The sequence below is a fragment of the Diabrotica virgifera genome, chromosome 10, assembly GCF_917563875.1.
Source record: "Diabrotica virgifera virgifera chromosome 10, PGI_DIABVI_V3a".
Taxonomy (NCBI): domain Eukaryota; kingdom Metazoa; phylum Arthropoda; class Insecta; order Coleoptera; family Chrysomelidae; genus Diabrotica; species Diabrotica virgifera.
The window spans coordinates 60,424,619-60,445,956 of record NC_065452.1 but is presented as its reverse complement, the minus strand read 5'-3'; the positions used below and the strand labels follow the sequence as shown (position 1 = coordinate 60,445,956).

The 21,338-nt window shown below is 33.5% G+C and overlaps 1 protein-coding gene across 1 annotated transcript in view; it reads right to left on the bottom strand.

Moving 5' to 3' along the window:
- Nucleotides 1-21,338, bottom strand: part of LOC114337267 (uncharacterized) — a 721,645-nt gene that overhangs the window by 486,902 nt on the left and 213,405 nt on the right. The window contains exons 27-29 of the mRNA XM_050641250.1: nucleotides 14,524-14,679; nucleotides 10,345-10,583; nucleotides 1,025-1,343 (exon numbers count right to left, since the gene is read on the bottom strand). Coding sequence (XP_050497207.1) covers nucleotides 1,025-1,343; nucleotides 10,345-10,583; nucleotides 14,524-14,679 — 714 coding nt within the window. The remainder of the gene's footprint in view (nucleotides 1-1,024; nucleotides 1,344-10,344; nucleotides 10,584-14,523; nucleotides 14,680-21,338) is intronic.

The following is a 21,338-nucleotide window of genomic DNA, read 5'->3' as shown; positions in this document are numbered from 1 at the left end:
TCAACAACTCCTTAACTAGTTATATCTATTCCCAGATATCTAAACCTCGCTTCCTGCTTTATTTTTTCCCATCAATTTCGATTTTACATCGGAGTGGGTATTTAGATGTTGTCACACATTTGGTTTTTCTGGTGATATTATCATATTGTATTTCTTGGCTGTTGTATTAAAGATGTGTGTTAATCTTTGGAGATCGTCTTCTGTCTCGAGCTGTGGGTGTACAGAAGAATTCTGAAAATATCGTGGACGGAACACGTCACAAACAAAGAGGTTCTGAGAAAGATGAATAAAAAATTAAAATCTTAAATACCATTAAAACAAGAAAATTGGAATATCTCGGACATATTACACGTGGAGAGAGATACAACTTGCTCCAATTGATTATACAGGGAAAGATTCAAGGAAAAAGAAGCATAGAAAGACGCAGAATATCGTGGCTGCGCAACCTTAGAGAATGGTACGGATATACATCAAATGAACTTTTCAGAGCAGCCGTCTCTAAAATCCGAATATCTATGATGATTGCCGACCTCCGTCGCGGAGATGGCACTTAAAGAAGAAGATAGAACAGACGGGTTTTAGAAAAGGCTACGGAACAAACGATCACGTATTGAAAATAAAAAATCTTATATAAAATGTACTGAATATAATAAACCACTACCTTTAATATTTGTGGGTTATGAAAAGGCCGTTGACAAAACTTATAGGAAACCAATGACAAATTTTTATAATATAATATGGAAAGTACTCTATTACATGGATATGGAAACTATAAATATAATTACGCAAAGAGCTAAATTTAGGTTGGACAAATTAAAATTCTCAGAGGAGAAACAGCCAATACAAGACTTGATATACAGAAAAAATTTCATAAATATGTCGATTTTACACTATGAATCAAAGAATAAAAGGACAAACAATTCCATTTGATAACACAAATGGCTCAATTATAAACTTTATATGAGTTTTCTATTATTTTAGCTGTTTGGTAAAGTAATTTTCATATTAATTCCAACATACATACCTTTAAATCGATTTGATAGTGGTGTTTGTCATCCGTAGTTGTTAAATTGGCATTAAACCTGGTAAATCTATGCGAATGTTGTATACTTCCTAATAGTTCATATCTATTGAGTGTTGTTGAGTTAATTCGGTATTCAAAAGTTACGGAAGGGCTATTGTCCTCAGGAGTAAATTTCACGGAAACGGCTGAAGGTAACGGGCCCATTAAATCGGCATTTCCTGTTATTTTGAACAGTTTCTCCCTTAACTTGAGAGTGCCTTTAAAATCTCTTCTGTCTCTCGACGGTTTCAGAATAGAGCAGTTGACGGTTATTGGAATTCTGAAAATCGAAAGCAATTTGTTAGTAAGTTGAGGTTTTCAAATACATCTTCTAAACAGAAATAAACTACTCCAATAAATTGACAGCAGGAATCTAGAGTTTAAAAACACCACCAGGAAAAATAAAACTTACTTTTGAAATATTTTAGACGGTAATACAGTGTGAGGCAAATATATGGAACACTTGAACTAATTTAGAAACGCCTAACAGGTGATTAAAATAATTTTATGAAGTATTTACATATACATTTATAAGATCTGTTTATTCCGTTTTCCGATAATATGGTGGACTTTGACTTTTCAAAAATATGCTTTTAATTTCAAGCTCAACTTAAATCACCGTTATTTGGGTAAATCCTATATGATCCTATTTTGTTTACTTTAATCGCTTCGAAATATTATTATAAATGATAATTCCACTATGCAGATACTTCAAAAGGTGGACTTAATTTCTTATTAAACAGTTTGTGAAAAAAATTACTCTTTTTCGTTGCAATATCTCGGCTTCTTTGCATTTTAAAAAAATTTGGTGACGACAAAAAAAGTGTTGCAACTAAATTTCCTACAAGGTAGCATTTATTGCAAATTTAAGAAATACTTATTATTGCAAAATGCAAACTGCAAAATGGGAAGCAGAAGAAACGCCCGAGGATTAGAAAGAAGGCAGAATTATACCAATATTTAAGAAAGGAGAAGTAAAAAACTGTAACAACTATAGTGGAATATCTCTACTGGGTACAACATATAAAATTCTAACATCCCTTTAGAGGCAGATTCAGAGAAGGCAGATCCACAACAGATGCGATCCACATAGTTACACAAACAATCGAAAAATGCTACAAACACAACATAGAACTCCACATCCTCTTCGTAGACTTCACACAAGCCTTTGACTGTGATGGAAGAAATAAATTGTTTATTGAAATGAAAAATCAAGATATACCAGCTAAATTAATCATATTAACAAAAATTACCATGGATGGATCTCGAGCTAAAGTAACAACAGAAGAAGGTAGCACAAAATCAATTGCAATAGAAACAGGAGTGCAACAAGGCGATTCCCTGTCAACCACATGATTCAACATAGCAGTAGAAGGAACAGTCAAGGCCAGCAAAATTAAAGGAACTATAGCCCACGCCTCAACACAAATAGTTGCATATGCAGATGATTAAGTTATTATGGGAAGAGACAAGGAAAGATTAAAAGAAACAGTAACAAACCTGGCCAAAGAAGCACGGAAAAGAGGTCTAGAAATTAACGAAACAAAAACAAAATATCGACTCTGCTCTAGAAGAGAAGATAACAGGACGAGAGAAATCAAAATAGAAAACTACACTTTTGAAAGAGTTCAACAATTTAAATATTTAGGAGTAATAGTGAATGGCCAAAACAAGAGAAGTGAAGAAGTAACGGAACGAATACTAGCAGGCGACAAAACATACTGGAGATATCATAGGCTTATGAAGGACAAGAACTTATCCAGAAATACAAAACTGAAAATATACAGAGTTGCTATCAGACCTGTAGTTACGTACGCAGCTGAGACAATATGCTAAGCTGAGACTAAGATGAAGAAAAATTGAGAATATTCGAAAGAAAAATCGTCAGACGGATTATGGGCCCGATAAGAATGGAAAACGGAGAAATGAGAAGAAGAATGAACCATGAACTAACAGACATAAGGAAGGGAGAAGATATAGTTAGATTTATTAAAGCACAGAGGCTGAGATGGCTGGGACACATAGAAAGAAGGAAAAACGACCTACTGATTAAGAAGATCACCAGATGGAAACGAGAAACTGAAAGACCAAGGGGAAGACCCAGAAAGAGATGGGAGCACCAGGTCATGAGAGATACCAAATTTCTGGAAGTGAGAAACTGGAGGGAACTATGCACATATCGAAATGAGTGGAAGAAAATTGTAACGAAAGCTAAGTCATACAACAAACCTTGACAACATACAAGTGGAATGCGGAGTGATTCACCGCAATAAGCGAATAAGAGAGCTCTAAGTAAGAGCGGCAAACATTCAACCCGGAATGAAATGCCCTGATGATGATGATTGCAAAATTAGCAAAAACTATTAAAAAAGGGTCAACAATCGATGTTTTTTCAATAATCTTTCAGAATTTAAAAGCCCTAATTGCAAATTTTTTGTCTTCACAACATTTTTCCTGGATATAGCAACTAAAGAAGAAAAAAAATTGAATATCAATTTTTTTCACAATCGTTTAATAAAAAATTTAGGCCACCTTTTGAAGTGTCGGTATAGTGAAATTATCGTTTCTAAAAATACTTCGAAGCAATTAAAGAAAAAAGTAGTATTATATACCATTTACTCAATCCACCTGGTCTATAAGCTAAAATACTAGATGTTTTAATACAATTTTAATAGACCTCTGAGTATGCTTACTGGTGCACAATTACTTCTTCTTGTTTTAAAAGTTATATAATATATTATGCTAAATGTACATTTATCTAGTAAATGTTATTGGGACCGTGCAAGTTCGGCAAAGCGACATCTGGTTTCTACGCTCAGCAACATTTTTCGCACTTTTAATTATATTGGCCAATTATATTAGTCCTGGTTACTGGATAATTGTCAAGGCCATAGTCCAAAAAAATAATAAAAAGAAAAAGTCAGATTCCGGTTATGTTATTAAAATGTAAACAATTGTATGTAGTAAATAAAATTAGTTATTAAAATGCAGTACTGGAAGCAAAATAAAATTAATTAAATTTACCTTTATATAATACAATTGCATATCATATCAATATTGTGGAGAAATATATAATTTTTCTTCTTCAATGACAGTAGGTATGAAATATACGTCAATTTGACAATTTCAATCTACAGTTTACATAGGGGACTTTAACAGTCACCACAACAAATGGGGGTATGAAAACAATGATGAAAATGGGGAAAAACTCCTGGAGTGGGCCGAAGAAAACAATATCCACCTTATCCATAGTCTAAAAGATAAACCTACTTTCTTTTCTAGAAGATGGCGCAAAGGCTACAACCCTGATCTATGCTGGGTTTCGAGTAACTCACAGTTACAACCACTCCCAAGCTCCCGAACTGTACTGCCTAGTTTCCCTCGCAGCCAACATCGACCTGTCATAATCGAAATAGGCATACAAATTTCTATCGTTGAATCCACGCCGAGACCCCGTTGGAATTTTAACAAAGCAAATTGGCCTGAATACACCAAAGAGCTGGACACCTGCATTCGCTTCATTGACCCAAAGGCCAACAATTACCACCGTTTTTTAGGAATGGTTATCTCTATCGCCAAAAAACATATCCCCCGAGGTTTTCGAAAGGAGTACATCCCAGGCTGGACGGAAGAAAGCCAAAAACTATATGAAGAATTTTTGAAATCAGAAGATCCCGAAATCGGTGACAACTTACTCAAGTCACTGGATTCAACTAGACTTAATAAATGGAAATCTACCGTAGAACATATTGATTTCTCCCGTTCCAGTCGGAAGGCATGGGGACTGATCCGCAAACTGGGCGAAGCAAGCAGAGCACAACACTTAAACAAATCAACAATTGAGCCAAATAAGATAGCCAATAGAATAATTGAGAACTCTCGAGCTCCATCTGAGAAAACTCATACATCGATGGTAAAAAAAGCTCTTAAACAACTTAAATCAAATACCCCCACAACATCAGAATACTCACGTGCCTTCTCATTGGATGAAATAAACGAAGCGCTTAACCAAACCAAAACGGGAAAAGCAGCTGGTTTCGATGGAATATATCCTGAGTTTATAGTCCACACTGGTACAAAAACAAGACAATGGCTCAAAGAATTCTTTAGCGACATTGTGACTACAGCTATGCTTCCCCCAGAATTTAAAAGAACAAAAATTATCGCAATCCAGAAGCCTGGCAAAGACAACAAGCTGCCTGAAAGTTACCGGCCTATCGCCTTACTCAGTTGCTGTTATAAATTACTAGAACGACTCTTATATAATAGAATATGTAACACCATTGAGGACGCTGTACCAATTGAGCAAGCTGGATTTAGAAAAGGACGAAGCTGTTGTGACCAAGTGCTGTCCTTAACTACATTCATCGAAGCTGGCTTTGAAAGACGTGAAAAATCTGCCATAACATTTATAGACCTTACGGCTGCCTATGACACTGTGTGGAGAGAGGGCCTTAATTATAAGTTGATGAAAATCATACCCTGTCTCAAAACTTGTCAGCTGATAAACAATCTACTAACTAACAGACTGTTTCAGGTATATATAAATGATGCACGAAGTAGCGTTAGAAAACTTAACAACGGCTTACCTCAAGGCTCAGTGCTAGCTCCTTTATTATTTAACCTTTATACGGCGGATATACCTGAAACAAAATCGAGAAAATTCGCTTATGCAGACGACCTGGCCATTGGCTTCCAAGATAATAGTAAGGAAGCTGGAGAACGAGCTCTAAACGAGGACCTAACTACACTTAGTAACTACTTTAAGAACTGGCGCTTACGTTCTAACACAAGCAAAACTGAAACCTGTCTCTTTCACCTGTCGAACCAACTTGCGGGCGATACCCTCAATGTAACTCTAAATGATGCAGCTATCAAACATAACAACAACCCCAAATATCTAGGCATCACACTTGATAGAACACTCACCTTCAAAAGCCATCTTACAAACGCAGCCGGTAAACTGAGAACAAGAAATAATATAATAACAAAACTTGCTGGAACAACTTGGGGTGCTTCTGCAGATACTCTTCGGACCTCTGCTCTAGCTTTGGTTTTTTCAGTGGCAGAATATTGTGCACCAGTATGGTTAAATAGTGCACATACAAACAAAATCGATGTCCAACTTAATCAAACCATGAGATTAATCACTGGAACAATAAAATCAACCCCAGTGAGATGGCTGCCTACTTTGAGCAATATTGCCCCACCAGATCTACGCCGTACAGCAGCATTAGTGAGAGAGTATCAGAAAATTGTAGCCAACATACAATTACCAATCCATCAAGACATACCAGACATCTCAAAAGAGCACCAGCGACTGAGGTCTAGAAATCCTCCAATCAGAACTGCCCGAACAATTGGTGATTCCTATGATATACAAAGGCAATGGTCCACAAGATGGATGCCAACAATAGCCGCAGACTATATTCAGATATCCACCCCAACCCAGGGTTTCATCGGATCGGGTCTGCCCCGGCCCACCTGGACGAGGCTTAATCGCATACGTACCGGACATGGTAAATGTGCTGATTCTCTGTTCAAATGGGGTCGTGCAGAAAGTCCACAGTGTGATTGTGGATCGCTTAGACAGACCATAAGTCATTGTGTTTCAGATTGCCTAAATCGGGCCTACCGTGGAAACCTCCAGGACTTTGTGGAATGCTCCCCAGATGCAATTGAATGGCTATGTAAATTGCACATTAATATTTAGATTCATTCATTATGTTTTGGTGTTTGAATAATATATGTGTATATGTGTATATATGTGTGTATATATGTATATATGTATATATATTATATTTGTGTATTTATCGTACTGAGAAAGTCCATACGCTAAATAAAAATAAAATAAAAAAAATTTCAATTGACAATATGAATTATTTAAGAAAGTTGTAATATTTCTCCGCTATTCGCGTACGATCGTTTCTCGTATCCCCTCCAAGTACTTGCACACCTCGAATATTAGATCAGAATGGTTGTATTTGTTCAAAATGGTTGTATTAAGTCAAAATGCACATTTTATTATTAGTGTGCCTTCAGTTATGCTTAGCAAATAGTACTTTTTACAGACACAGTAGGGAGCAGACTACTTTATAGTTTGGTAACCCTGTCCTACACTAGCTACTGTTTTTCTCCCAATTACACTCCATTCCCCAGAAGCAACAGACCCTTGCTTTTCATCCCACCCAATCCATACTTATTGCTTCCCATCACACATCCATTCTAAATCGGTATTTCCTTCAGTTTTTCGTCCTCAAATTCTGTTGTATTTTATTTAGAAGCTCTTAGAAGTATTCTTTCTATCTGTTCAGTGTTTCCTAGTCACTTACTAAATTCTTTCCATTTTTTCATTCCTTCCCTAATAAATTTGTAGTGTAGAGGTTTTCTTTTTAAATTTACCTTAATTATGTTTTCTTTTCTTTAATCGTGATTTTCTTCTGACGCGTTTTCTTTATCGTTGTATTTTCTCTCTATCTCTGGTGTTTTTTCTTGCATCATTTTGAATAGTTTATTGCATTATACAGGTTGTCCCGCAAAGATTGGTCATAAATTATATCACAGATTCTGGGGTCAAAAATAGGTTGATTGAAACTCACTTACCTATATACAATAGTGCACACAAAAAAGTTACAACCCTTTGAAATTACACAATGAAAATCGATTTTTTTTTCGTATATCGAAAACTCTTCGATTTTTTATCGAAAATGGACATGTGGCATTCTTATGGCAGGAACATCTTAAAAAAACCAACAGGGAAATTTGTACACCCCATAAAAATTTTATGGGGTTTTGTTCCCTTAAACCCCCCCAAACTTTTGGATACGTTCCAATTAAATTATTATTGTGGTACCATTAGTTAAACACAGTGTTTTTAAAACTTTTTTGCCTCTTAGTATTTCTCTGATAAGCCAGTTTTTATCGAGATGCGGTTGCCTTTTTAATATATTTACATAAAAAATTTATGGGGGTTTCGTTCCTTTAAACCGTGTGTGTACGTTCCAATTCAACTATTATTGCGGTACCATTAGTTAAACACAGTGTTTTTAAACCTTTTTGCTTCTTAATATTTTTTCGATAAGGCACCTTTTATCGAGATGTGGCTTCTTGTTTAATAAGTTTCAAAATATACCTAAAAATGTAAATTATAAATAACTTTTCATATTATTACCAGGCCTCTATAATCGTACTTAACCATATACAAATTTATTATGTATTGAATTTGACAAATATTCAAAATATCTCGATAAAAATTGGCTTGTGTTTAACATTGTGTTTAACTAATAATACTACAATAATAATTCAATAGGAACGTACACAAAAGTTTAGGGGGTTTAAGGGAACAAAACCCCCATAATTTTTTTATAGGATGCTCAAATTTCACTATATTTTTTTGAGATGTTCTTACAATAAGAATACCACATGTCCATTTTCAATAAAAAATCTCTAATAGTTTTTAATATATTGAAAAAAATTGATTTTCAATTTTTAACTTCAAAGGGCTGTAACTTTTTTTATGTGCACATTTGTACTAAGGTAAGTTAGATTCAATCAAGCTATTTTTTACCCCAAAATCTGTGGTATAATTTATGACCAATCTTTTCGGGACACCCTGTATATTACATTTCCCTGTGAACCATTATTTGTATTCATCTTTTTTTTTATTGATAGGTTATTGATAGGGTTAAGCAAAATTATGTATTTATTTAAGTAAACCGAAATTACAATAAATACTCATTCTTCTTCTTTTACTGCCTATTCGTTTCGAATATTGGCGATCATTCGGGCTATAATTATTTTATTACCTGATGCTTTAAATAGATTAGTTGTTTTCGTGAAGAAGCATTTCCTTAGGTTCTTTAACCATGATATTCTTCTTCTCATAATTCCTCGCTTTCCGAATACTGTACCTTGAAGGATTACCTTCAGTAATCTGTATTTAGTGCCGTTTCTCATTATGTGTCCGAGGTATTCTAACTTTCTCCTTTTAATGGTATACGTCACCTCTCTTTCTTTCCCCAATCTTCGTAATACGATCTCGTTGGTTATCTTGTCCGTCCATGATATCCTTAGGGTTCGCCTGTATAGCCACATCTCGAAGGCTTCAAGTTTTTTCTCCATTGCTTCAGTGAGTATCCAGGATTCAACTCCGTAATACAATATTGAGAAGATAAATAACATCGTAGGAGCCTTACTTTTATCTCCAGATTAAGGTTGTAGCTTTTACAGAGTTTGGCCATGTTATTGAATGCACTTCTAATGTGCATTTCACGTTAAGAATAGAACATTGCGGAGATAGCCTCATGCATATCATGAGCGATAGAAGCGCACCGATGTCACGCGCTGTACTGACTAGAATGAATCGTATATCGGCAGTCGAGTATTCACTCGTACGCGAGAGGTTTGGCAATACTGATCTCCGTAAGCGTAATGTTCTATTCTTAACGTGAAATAAACATTAGCCTTCTCTATTCTACATTTTATTTCTTGTGAGTGATCCCATCGTTCCTTTACTATTGTTCCAAGATAGGTATACTGTTTTACTCGGTCCACTGCTGTATTATTGATAAGTAGTTGGGCGTCTCTAATTTTATTTTTGCTGATGATCATAAATTTAGTTTTTGATATATTTACTCATACTAATTTAATTTTATTAAATACTCATATTATGATAGGAAAGAATTTATTGCCCGTCTTTCTCATTTCATAACTTCTGTAGGTCGTCAATTTCAATATTTCTTATAATTTTATTGTATATTTCTAAACATTTATTATAATTTAATTGAAATAATAAACGAACAGTTTTGGTTAACCCTGTAGAAATAAATATTCAAATAGTTGCACCGTTGCTAAGTCGATTAGGATCTTTTCAAATGAGGTATCCCGTGACCTCAGTCTGTATTTAAAAAATCGTCGATAACGTCATTACGCCAAAACTGATGACGTGATTTCTAACACATATTATAGCAATCGATGCCCGTTCAAAAATTAAAATTGACGTGTTTTAATATTTTTTAAAGTCACGTGTTTCCGAAATAATGAATCTATTCCATACTTTTGCATTATACTATATAATGATTTGTATACTTATGTTTAAATCACGATTAATCAATGATTATAAATGTTACTTACAAATTCAGTAAAAGCATGTCATAAGTAAATAGTATGAGTTAAAAGTGTTTATTAAAATATTATTATCTTTTTCATGAGGATAAACTATATCTTAAGTTAAACAATGTTTATTTGTAATATACGTCATATCGTATCCAATAGTTACTTACTTATCACCATTGAAGCCAAGCTGGGAATAAGCCAGAAGTACATTGTTATTCAATGTCGCGTTTACCTCAACTTCTAAGGGGTTAATCTGGGTCATGAATTGAACCGTCGATCTCAGATCCGAAACGAATACGTCTAAGCCTGCCCTTGTATTTTCCAGACCAGAGAATGGAGTTTCCAATTGGACCATCGCACCAAACTCGTTCCCAGATCGTATCATCCAAGATACTCGAGAGTATATCTGAAGGAAATACGTCACTTAAATTAAATGGCTTATTAAACTTGATTATATAATGAGGTAGTAACAAATATTAATTTAATACAAACAAGTACATAATATGTGCAAATTAGAAAAAAGTTAACTAAAACAAGATTAATTGTAAATAATTTCTCATTCGTACGTACTCATACGTATGACTGATTTTGCTTATAGTCCAGGACGCATCTGTTTTGAGATGGACGTTGAGAGGTGACTCTAATTTTTTTGCAGAAATTGCTTGGAATTCACTCATGTAATAGTAATTGAGTTATCCTTCCACTCAAAAAGGTCCGGAAAATTGTTTAAATAGTCAAAATATCAAAAAATTAAGGACCAATTCAATTTTTTTCTTTGTTTTTGATTATTAAAAGTATTCACTTCCGAGAAAAGTTGCACTGACATAAAAGTTGAGTAATTAAATTTCCTACAATATAGGATTAGTTAAAATGTTAAAAAATTGTCACCCTTCTTGCAAACTAGCAATAATTGCGAAAAAAAAAACATAAAAAACAAGTATTCGCATTTTACGTTTTTCAACATTTTATACTACACTTAGGACCTTGATTTTTTATCCAGAAAAACTATATGATATACTAAAACAATACTGTAAATTTCATTAAGATCGGTTCAATAGATTTTGCAAAATAAATTTTGCAATCCAGCTTTCGAAAAAAAAAATATTTTTTCAAAATGTTGCAGGACTGAAAATAAGATTTATTTAGTTAGTTTAAGTTATTTAAGCAAGTTATTTTTTTTACATATAGAAGAATAGTGTACCTTTCATTTGCAATTTGCAAAATTAAAATCGGTTAACTATCACGGCGTCAGGAATTTTTTTAAGTAAACATTAATTTTTGATGCTACGCGCAGGACAGCGGTGTTCGATTCACACAAGTTGAGTTCCACCAAAATATATTCCAATCTTTATCTAATATAGTATTTTCTTACTCTATATTTTGTTGTCTTTTAATATATATATATTAATTCCACAATAATCAAACTAATTTGATTATTTGTTTGTGAAATATTGTTTAAAGTTTAAACAATATGTTAAAGCATATGTTTAAAAATAATAAACTTTTATTCTCTAAGTTAAAATATATGAACAAAGAAAGTTTTTGCTAAAAAAAGTGTAATTTCAAAGGACAGAGTATGTGTTTTTATTTTGCAATAAACAAATTTATTTATTTATATCGAAATGAACTAGCTGAGCACATATATCATAGAGTTTTTCTGGGTGAAATATGAAGGTCCTAAGTGTAGCATAAATGGTTGAAAAACGTAAAATGCCAATACTTGTTTTTTATGTTTTTTTTGCAATTATTGCTATTTTGCAACAAGGGTGACAATTTCTAAAATTATTAACTATTTCTATATTGCAGGAAATTTAATTACGCAACTTTTATGTCAGTCCAACTTTTCTCGGAAATGAATACTTTTAAAGTCATAATCAAAAAACGAAGAAAAGAATCGAATTTTTCCTTCATTTTTTGACATTTTGATTATTTAAACAATGTTCCGGACCTATTTGAGTGGGAGGATAACACAAAAATATTATTATATTTTCAAGCAATTTTTTGCAAAAAAATATGAGTCACCTCTCAAAATCCAAATATACTAATATTTTTACAGATGCGCGCTGGTCTATTAGTTATTGTTAAACGAACATAAAAAGTGAAAAAATCATTTTTTGCCTAAAAAGAAAAAAAACAAGTAGTAGATCTTGAAGAGATCTTTAATATGCGAGTTTCTAAATGCTAAATGCCTAAATTATACTTAACAATTATTGGTTAAAAAATAACAATTATAATTTAAACAATAATTGTAATATTCCAAACAGTGACTCTAGAGGTATTTAGCATTTAGATTCCTTGAAGCTTCGATTTTAAGATTCATTAAACTAATTTTAACATTTAATCAAATTTTTTTATTAAAAAACCGATTGAAAAATGGCCGACATTTTAGTTTACAACCATTTCTATAAAAACTTTGTCATTTTTTTATGTCACGCGCTTGTAAGGAGGCTCACTGAAAAGATGGTAAAAACAATTTCATAAAAGAATCTTTTCTATGATCAACAGGAACCAAGACGGCAATTTTTTTCTTAAAACCATATTTTCCTTGTTTATTAACATTAACAATCTTCTAATAGCGCTTCAACCCTTTGTGAGTCTTGGCCTGCTTAACAATGTTCTTCCATTCTGCCCTGTCGGATACTTTCTTTCGCCACTGCCTGATGTTCATGGTTATAAGACCTTCTTCTACGTCGGCTATCCATCTTTTACGGGGCCCTCCTCTTGTTCTATTTCCTTGGGGCTTCCATTTCCATCTCTGGATTACTTTTACACCTCGATTATCTGACATTGTTTCTAAGTGACCAAGTTAGTTTAGTCTTTGTGACTTTACAAATCTAACAATATCTGCTGCGCTTTTTATTACTTCATCCAGCTCGCAGTTCATTTTAATTCTCCACGAACTGTCGCTGCAATGGGTTGGTCCAAACATCTTTCTCAGTTATTTGCTCTCAAATATTCTCAGTTGATTTTCATCAGTGGTTGAGAGGGTCCACGTTTCACATCCATATGCGACCACTGGTCTAATTACTGTTTTGTAAATTCTAAGCTTACTTTTCATTAAGTCTTTGTATGCTTAAAATCACTTATTACCGCTAAGAATCCATGCTTGTATTTCTTGACTGGTGTTGTTGTTGTCATTTATTATGCCTTGAGCCTAGGTAGGGAAAAGGGGAGGCATATTCGTAGTTATGGTAGGTCACATTCTGATGTTGATTCGACTTTGTACCCTCCATATATTTTGTTCTATTTTCATTTATATAAAGATCAAATGTAGCAGCCTCCCGTTTCAGATTTATAGCTTTTTCGCTTACTACCCTTTTGTTGCGGCTTATTATGTCAACATCATCCGTATTTGAGCAAATTTGCATAGACCTTGTATTAATACAGCCGTTCATATCCAATTTTCTAATGATAACTTTCACAGTTAGAATAAAAAGTGTTGTTGATAAGACATCACCTTGCCTACCTCCATTTTCAATATCAAATGCCTCTGTCATATCTCCATCTATTTTCACCATAGCTTTGGAGCCCTCCAAAATCATTCGTAAAAGTTTAACTAACTTATTGGATATAACTAACAACTAACATAGATATGTAGTTGCTTTAACATCTTTTGTCGATCTACTCTATCAAACGCCTGCTTGAACATAGGAAGTATGTTAAATTGATGGTATGTATTCTTAAAATATTGCCTCTACGAGCTCCGTTTGTTAGAATGGAACTTCAAATTTAAGGGCAGTGAAGCACACAAAAAATTGCAATATCTCGGTTTCTGTGGCACTCACAAGCTTGATTTTGTTTAATTGCGGTAGATCGATAAAATACAATAAGAACTGTGCTATTTCCACTTCACAGAAATAATTTTTCCATAATGTTTTTTTCAGTTTTTATGGATATTAAAGAAAAAGCAAAATCAGCTGTACTTCTTCAAGGATTTGTCATCAGCAATTAATATCTCAAATACATTTTCGAACCTTCAAGAATATCTGAATTTTTTAGTTGTTTTTTCTTTACTGGCCTACTTGTTCAATCTTTAGATTCCATCCATAATAAAAAAGAGAACAATAATTTTCAAACATTGCTAATTAAGAATGTTTACCTAAAATTTGAGAGAGCAAAACCACCTTGAATAAAAGCTTAGTCAAACTAAAAGTAAATAAGTATTATCCAGATTATTCGGTAAATTTACATCACGCTTGGTGTATCTTTATAACGTGTTCATTTGTCTCTTCTCTGCTGAGTTTGTCTCTCAGCTACTCAGCGACTTTTTTAATTGTTACGTTGCAGATAATTAATGCATGCGTTAAAACTTTTGAAAACAAACTACAACAAACTTTTGTACTTACATCACTTGTCAGTTTCTGCGGCATCTTTACATTAACATCAACGTAATTATTTGCTTCTGAGAATAATTTTGTCAGTCTTAATTCACAAGACGGAATGTTAATGGATGGAGTTGTGACATGGAAGAGAGACGTAAACTCCAACCGACCGTTGTCAATCTGAAAATTAAAATAGATTATGTACCCTACTAATATACATAATACACAATGTTACCACAATCAAAACCATGACTTATTACAGGTGCACAAACAATATACAATAAACTTTTTAAATAATATTTTTGTAATTAGTTATTTATCTAAAAAACAGAACACTACGTACGAAAATAGCACAACAGAAAGTGCTATTGCATAAGTTTGGTTAAGTATAAAGTGCTTAAAGCATGGATTACTCCAATTCACAAAAAAGATCCAAAAGATATTGAAAAAATGATACAACAAATGATTGAGAAAGAATACGAACCTCATGAAATTAAACAGCAAGGATTTAGAGCTGGAAGATCTTACGTAGACCGCATATTTACCCTAACACAACGCAATGAAAAGAAAATGGCAAGAAGCCAGGAAATACATATTTTATTTGTGTATCTCACAAAAGCATATGACACGATTCCGATGAGACAGCTGTGGGAGTCCCTTTAACGATCTTCGTTAAATAGCACGATCATTGCCGGAGTCAAACAATTATACAAGAAAGCAACTTCTAAAATCAAACTAAACAACACATTATCAGAAAAATTTCAAGTAACAAAAGGGTTACGACAAGGATGCTGTCTCTCTCCAGTACTATTTAAGATCTATTTAAATAAAACACTAAAACACTGAAGAAGATCTTTGTCAGGGATGGGGATCCAACTTGACGATGATACAACATAGTATACTCTACATTTTGCGGACGACCAAGTGGTAATGACAGCATACAATGAAGATTTAGAATTCATGACGAAACGGTTATTTCAAACATATGAAGAACCTTTCTGTAAATGGAAACAAAACACAATACTTATGCATCGGGAATGAAGCCGAAGATCTAATAGCCAACGAACATGAAGTAATCAAGGACTGTGAGGAATATATACTTGGCAATAACAATCAACAAAAGTGGGCGCACCAAAAAAGAGATAGCGCAAATGATCGTGAAAGGAAAAAGAGCGATTGGATGCCTAAACCCGATGCTATGCTAAAAGAACTATCAAATCAAACATCTCACCTTTAACTCCATCGTTAAAAGTATAGTGCTCTATGGATGCGAAACGTGGCAACTTATTAAATCTCTGGAACGACGCCTACTTGCATTGGAAATTTATTTCTTTCTGGAGAAAATCAGCTTTAAAATCAATTCTTGAAAGAATACAAAATAACAAAATCAGACATATCATGGGAGTCAAGGTAACTCTCATAGATGAAATTTAAAGGAAACAACTTGTATGGTATGATCATGTAAAAAGAATAGACGACACCAGGCTGCCAAATTTTCAAATAGATGCCAAGAGAAATAAGGAAAATATGAAGGACGAAACAATCCTGGCTAGGCAGCATTCAGAAGGCAATGTCGAAAAGGAACCTTCACTCTGACGAATGAAACAACCGACGAAGCTGGAAACTAGGAACCGGAAGACGGAGAACGCTATAAAAAAAAACGGAAAAATAAAAAAGATATCTATTTGCTCTTCCTGAAATAATAATGCTAAAATAGCTTGGATATTTAGTTGCTTGTCCTACGAAAATTTTACAGAATATACTGATATAAAAATTACTCTCTCTACTCTCTGCACCTCTAGAAGAAATTTTGGCAAGCAATTTAAGCAACATGTCCTTTTCTGAATCATGCTATTGTCTATCACATTCGGAAAATAAAATATCCAAATTCTTGCTGTTTACGCATGAATTGAACTTCAACTTCTGTTTGGAAAAGTATGCACTGTTTATTTAAATATAATATAAGCAGTGGGGTTCCTACGGTCTCCTCCGCATCCCGCATTTCGCTCGCCATCGTTTTCTATCCACCCTTTCGTTTTCTTCTATAGCTCTATCTGACATAGACTGTTCTTTGCCTTTCTTTCATGTTTCTGTTGGCCTTTCTCTTTTTATTTCTATTTATAGGTGTGTAATTTAATGCTCTTTTTCGCCATCTTTCATCTGGCATTCTCATAACATGACCATATCATAGCAATTTCTTTGTTTCTATTTGGTCAACCGTGGAATATACACTCTTTGTCCGTCGTCTTATTTCCTTATTTGGTACGTCTTCTAATCTGCTCTACGTAAGTAATCCATTTCCGCGACTTCTACATTTTTCTTTCCCTTTCCTGTGAGTTGCGAACACTTTGCTCCATAAGTTATAATAGGTTCCACAATTGTTCTGTAGTTCTTTATTTAAATATTTCAAAAAAAAAATATATAAAGGAAAAGATTCCTCTCATTGGCTGTATACCATAATAAAAACTTACTAATGAAGTAAAAACCTCACATGTAGGTAGGTGGTATATAATTTATTAAACATTTTTTTCTAAAAATGATCCAAGATGGATAAAATCACAAACGTTTTCGGACCAATCATAATAATTATGCCATTTAGGCTACAAAAATGTCGACAATAAGTCGATGTCACAAGAAATTAAATTGCAACGGTATTACAAAGTGGTCTTCATCTTGGCCTCAAACTGACAGACTAAAGTATGACATTGAACGGATATTGACAAGACCTTCTAGGGAATTTTATGTGTATGTAGTTATATTGTATTTTAGAAATGCAAAAAATATAAAAAATATTTTTACTTAACTGAATGAATTTAATTAGATATTAAATAAATGAGTAAGAATAAACAATTTAAATTAATAGTCACATGAAATTATTTATGAAAATTTCATGGCGGTGAAAGCGAAAATTTTGCCAACAGGTAATGACGTCACTTGGTAAAAAGAAGAAAAAAAAGAAAAATAAACTGAAGAAAAATAAAAATAAAATAAAAAGAAAATTATTAGATAATAATTATAAGGTAAAAGAATTAGTGAATAAATCTGGAATTTGGCTATAATGAAATGTAATATAGTTGATAGTCATAATGTAACAGTATAACTGGTTGTCTAATTTCAAGTAGATGTAATAGGGTGAATAAAACACAACTAAGTAAAATACTATGGTTTAACGGAATTGAGATTAAAGTACTAAATGGATGTATTATTTAAGAGAAAGTACTGTGAACTGTAAATAAGAAAACGATAAGTGAAAGTTAATATGGTGCGAAGTTAATAATTATATGATGCCAAATTATTGTTTGAAAATTATGTGAAAATAAAATTAAAATTAAAAATAAAAATGCAGAGGGAATAAAACGAGGGTGAAAATAAGGTAGAAATGATGCATTATAAAATAAAATATGATGCATAAGGTAGAAATGATGCATAATTGGTTAGCATGACGACGATCTTGGTTTCCATGACGACGATTCAAAACCACTGTTATTGTCTACTGATTTGACTTACGAATATTATGTCAAAATTATTTTATTTCATCGAATTCTCGCGTTAATTTCATCAAAACATGAACACAATAAGATATATGTATTTGAAATAAATTAGTAAATAATATCTACATAGGTATTAGTTTATTGTATGTATTATAATTACTTTAAGGCCATATTAATATATCTAAATTAACACGCGTGCGGAAAAGTAAAACGCGTGCGGAAAAGTAAAACGCGTGCGGAAAAGTAAAACGCGTGCGGAAAAGAAACACGCGTGCGGAAAAGTAAAACTTTCTAAACTAAAACGCGTTCGCGAAAGTAGACATTTTTGCACGCTCGTAGAAAAAAGGTATTTTGTGATTTTTCTCTAAAATTGATTGTTGTCGAGTTATACGCGATTTAAAATTTGAAAAATGCGAAAATAGCCACTTTCAAGGCTTAATAACTCGGTTAAAATCCATTATTATGAAAGTCAGAAAGCCCCCTCTACAAGATCCCGCAGAAATTTTTGTCACTATTTTATTACTAAGCTTTATCTTCAATTATTAACAATGAGCGTTAAGTGCGTATTAGGCGGCCGTCAATGGTGAGTGCTAAAGAGATGCACCATTCCAGCCGTCCAATGGTGAATCTCACTCGCACTCACATTGACGGCCGCCTCAATACACGGTTAGCGCTCATTGTTGATAATTAAAAATAATATCTTATTAATGAAATAATGACAAAAATTTCTTCAGGATCTTATAGAGGTAGCTTTAATCTTTGATTTTTTTTTTAGTTTCTGACTTTCATAAGAATAATATCGTATGGCATTTTTGCCTTTCGGACAGTTCCGGCGCCAATTCCACCTTTAACCCTGTTTCAAGTAACTAGTGTCGCTGTACACTAGCCCAAGGGGACCTACGGCTTAACGTGCTCTCCGAGGCACGGTGAGACGGCTCGTGTCATTATTGGAAATGAAAATGGTTTGTCTTTGGCAGGGCTCGAACCCACGTGCACTGGCGTATGAGGCCAGAGATTATGCCGTTACTCCACGGCCGCTCGCTCGACTTTCACAATAATTATCTTTAACCGAATTATTAAACATTGAAAATGGTTATTTTGGCAATTTTCAAATTTTAAGTCGCTAATAACTCGACAACAGTCAATTTTAGAGAAAAAAACGCCCAAAAGATCTAAAAAAAAATTGTACGAAGTGAAAAAATTATTTTTGCGAATTTGTTTAAAATCATTGTTTATCGCCAAACGTCACTAAAACCATTCATTATTGTACTCATTTGCCCTCATTTTCGGCAGTAAAGTATCACTTTGTTGTATTGAAAGAAGAATTTTACTTTACCTGCCGCGATTATTAACCAAATTAACCGAGATTGAATGTAGGTAAGTGGTCAATGGCAGCAATCGATTATTTATTTGAGTGAAATTAAAATTTATTTACTTTAATTATTAAAAATATTGTACAAAATTTATCTTATTATTAATAAAATTTATGTCAAAAAGTAAAATTCTGTAGTGCTTAGCAATTATATTCATACCAAATAAATCAAAACTTTACAGATTTAGTAATTAGGTAGGTATACAATATTGATAACTATCGATTAAACATCAAAACCGGCCATCGTGCAAAAGTCATCTGTCATTACTGTCATTACTGTCATACAAATTTTTTATTTCGTCTAAAATTAAAAAAATTTCCTCAAAGTTGTAAGTAAGTGTTAATGTTTTTTATGATTGACGATACAATTTTGTACGCACCATCTCAATACTCTTTATCGAACGCGTCTCTTGCTCGCTTCTCTTCCTCGCTCGTAATATCAGACTCGTTCGATAAAGAGCCACTTTACTGACTTGGTACATAAATAACTATTAAACAATTTTTCGACCACGGTACTGCCTAGTACCATCTGTCCGACAGCGAGTATAACTCCTCGTTAATTATAACAGGTAGAATGGCAAATGAGGTGTCAAAGGAAAGATTAATATCCAAGGATGGTACTAAAGGTGACAAATTTAACCTAGGCTGTCTATCCGTCCGTCCGCGAATATAACTCCTCCGTCATTATAACAGGTAGAATGACAAATCTTCTTCTTCTTCTTTTTGTATAGACATTACTTTGTCTGGTTTTTTCAATGTGCCTCTAGTAAGTTGTCGTTCCATCGTTTTCGTGGTCTTCCCACTGAACGTCCTCCTATTGGGGAACCGGCTCTCGCTGTCCTGACTACACTCTATTCTATTCTTCTGTTTCTTACCCAGTTATTAATGTTATCCACCTTGCATCTCCGTCGTATATCTGTACTTCTAGCTCTGTCCCATAGAGTCTTACTATCGATTTTTCGAAGGGTTTTCATCTCGGCTGTTTCGAGCAATCTTTTTGTCCTCTCTGTGTCGGGTTGTGTTTCTTCCGCGTATGTCATTATTGGTCTGATGACTGATTTGTAAATTCTGCCTTTCATTTCTTTTCCGATATGACAAATGATGTGTCAAATCAAAGCTTATAATCCAAGGATGGTAATATTCATTTTCTCCTTTCATCCATTAAATCCAATATTTCTTCTGTCATCCATCTTTGCTTCCGTGGTCGCTGTTTTGTGAGCATTTCAGTTGCCGTTGCAAGGGCGTGTCTGATTTCCTCCCGAAGGCGAAAGTTAAGGATGTTTAATTATATGACAGTGTGCTAAAAAACAGTGCGAAAAAGTAAAACCCATTTAAAATACATTGTTACTTCAGACACACTTTAAACCCTTCATGTACTGCTATCTATATTTACAATTTTCACACAATAAAACCTTTACATCAGCGGTTCTCAATCTTTATGAGTCATGTACCATCTAAAGTTTATTTTATTGTATTTCTATATTTTTAGATTGTATATTCAAGATTTACTATGTACTACTATTTTAAGTTTTTGTGTGTTTTGTGTACCACCGCAAATAATTATATGTACCACCAGTGGTACATGTACCACAGATTGAGAATCATAATTGGATTACTCCAATTCACAAAAAAGATCCAAAAGATATTGAAAAAATGATACAACAAATGATTGAGAAAGAATACGAACCTCATGAAATTAAACAGCAAGGATTTAGAGCTGGAAGATCTTACGTAGACCGCATATTTACCCTAACACAACGCAATGAAAAGAAAATGGCAAGAAGCCAGGAAATACATATTTTATTTGTGTATCTCACAAAAGCATATGACACGATTCCGATGAGACAGCTGTGGGAGTCCCTTTAACGATCTTCGTTAAATAGCACGATCATTGCCGGAGTCAAACAATTATACAAGAAAGCAACTTCTAAAATCAAACTAAACAACACATTATCAGAAAAATTTCAAGTAACAAA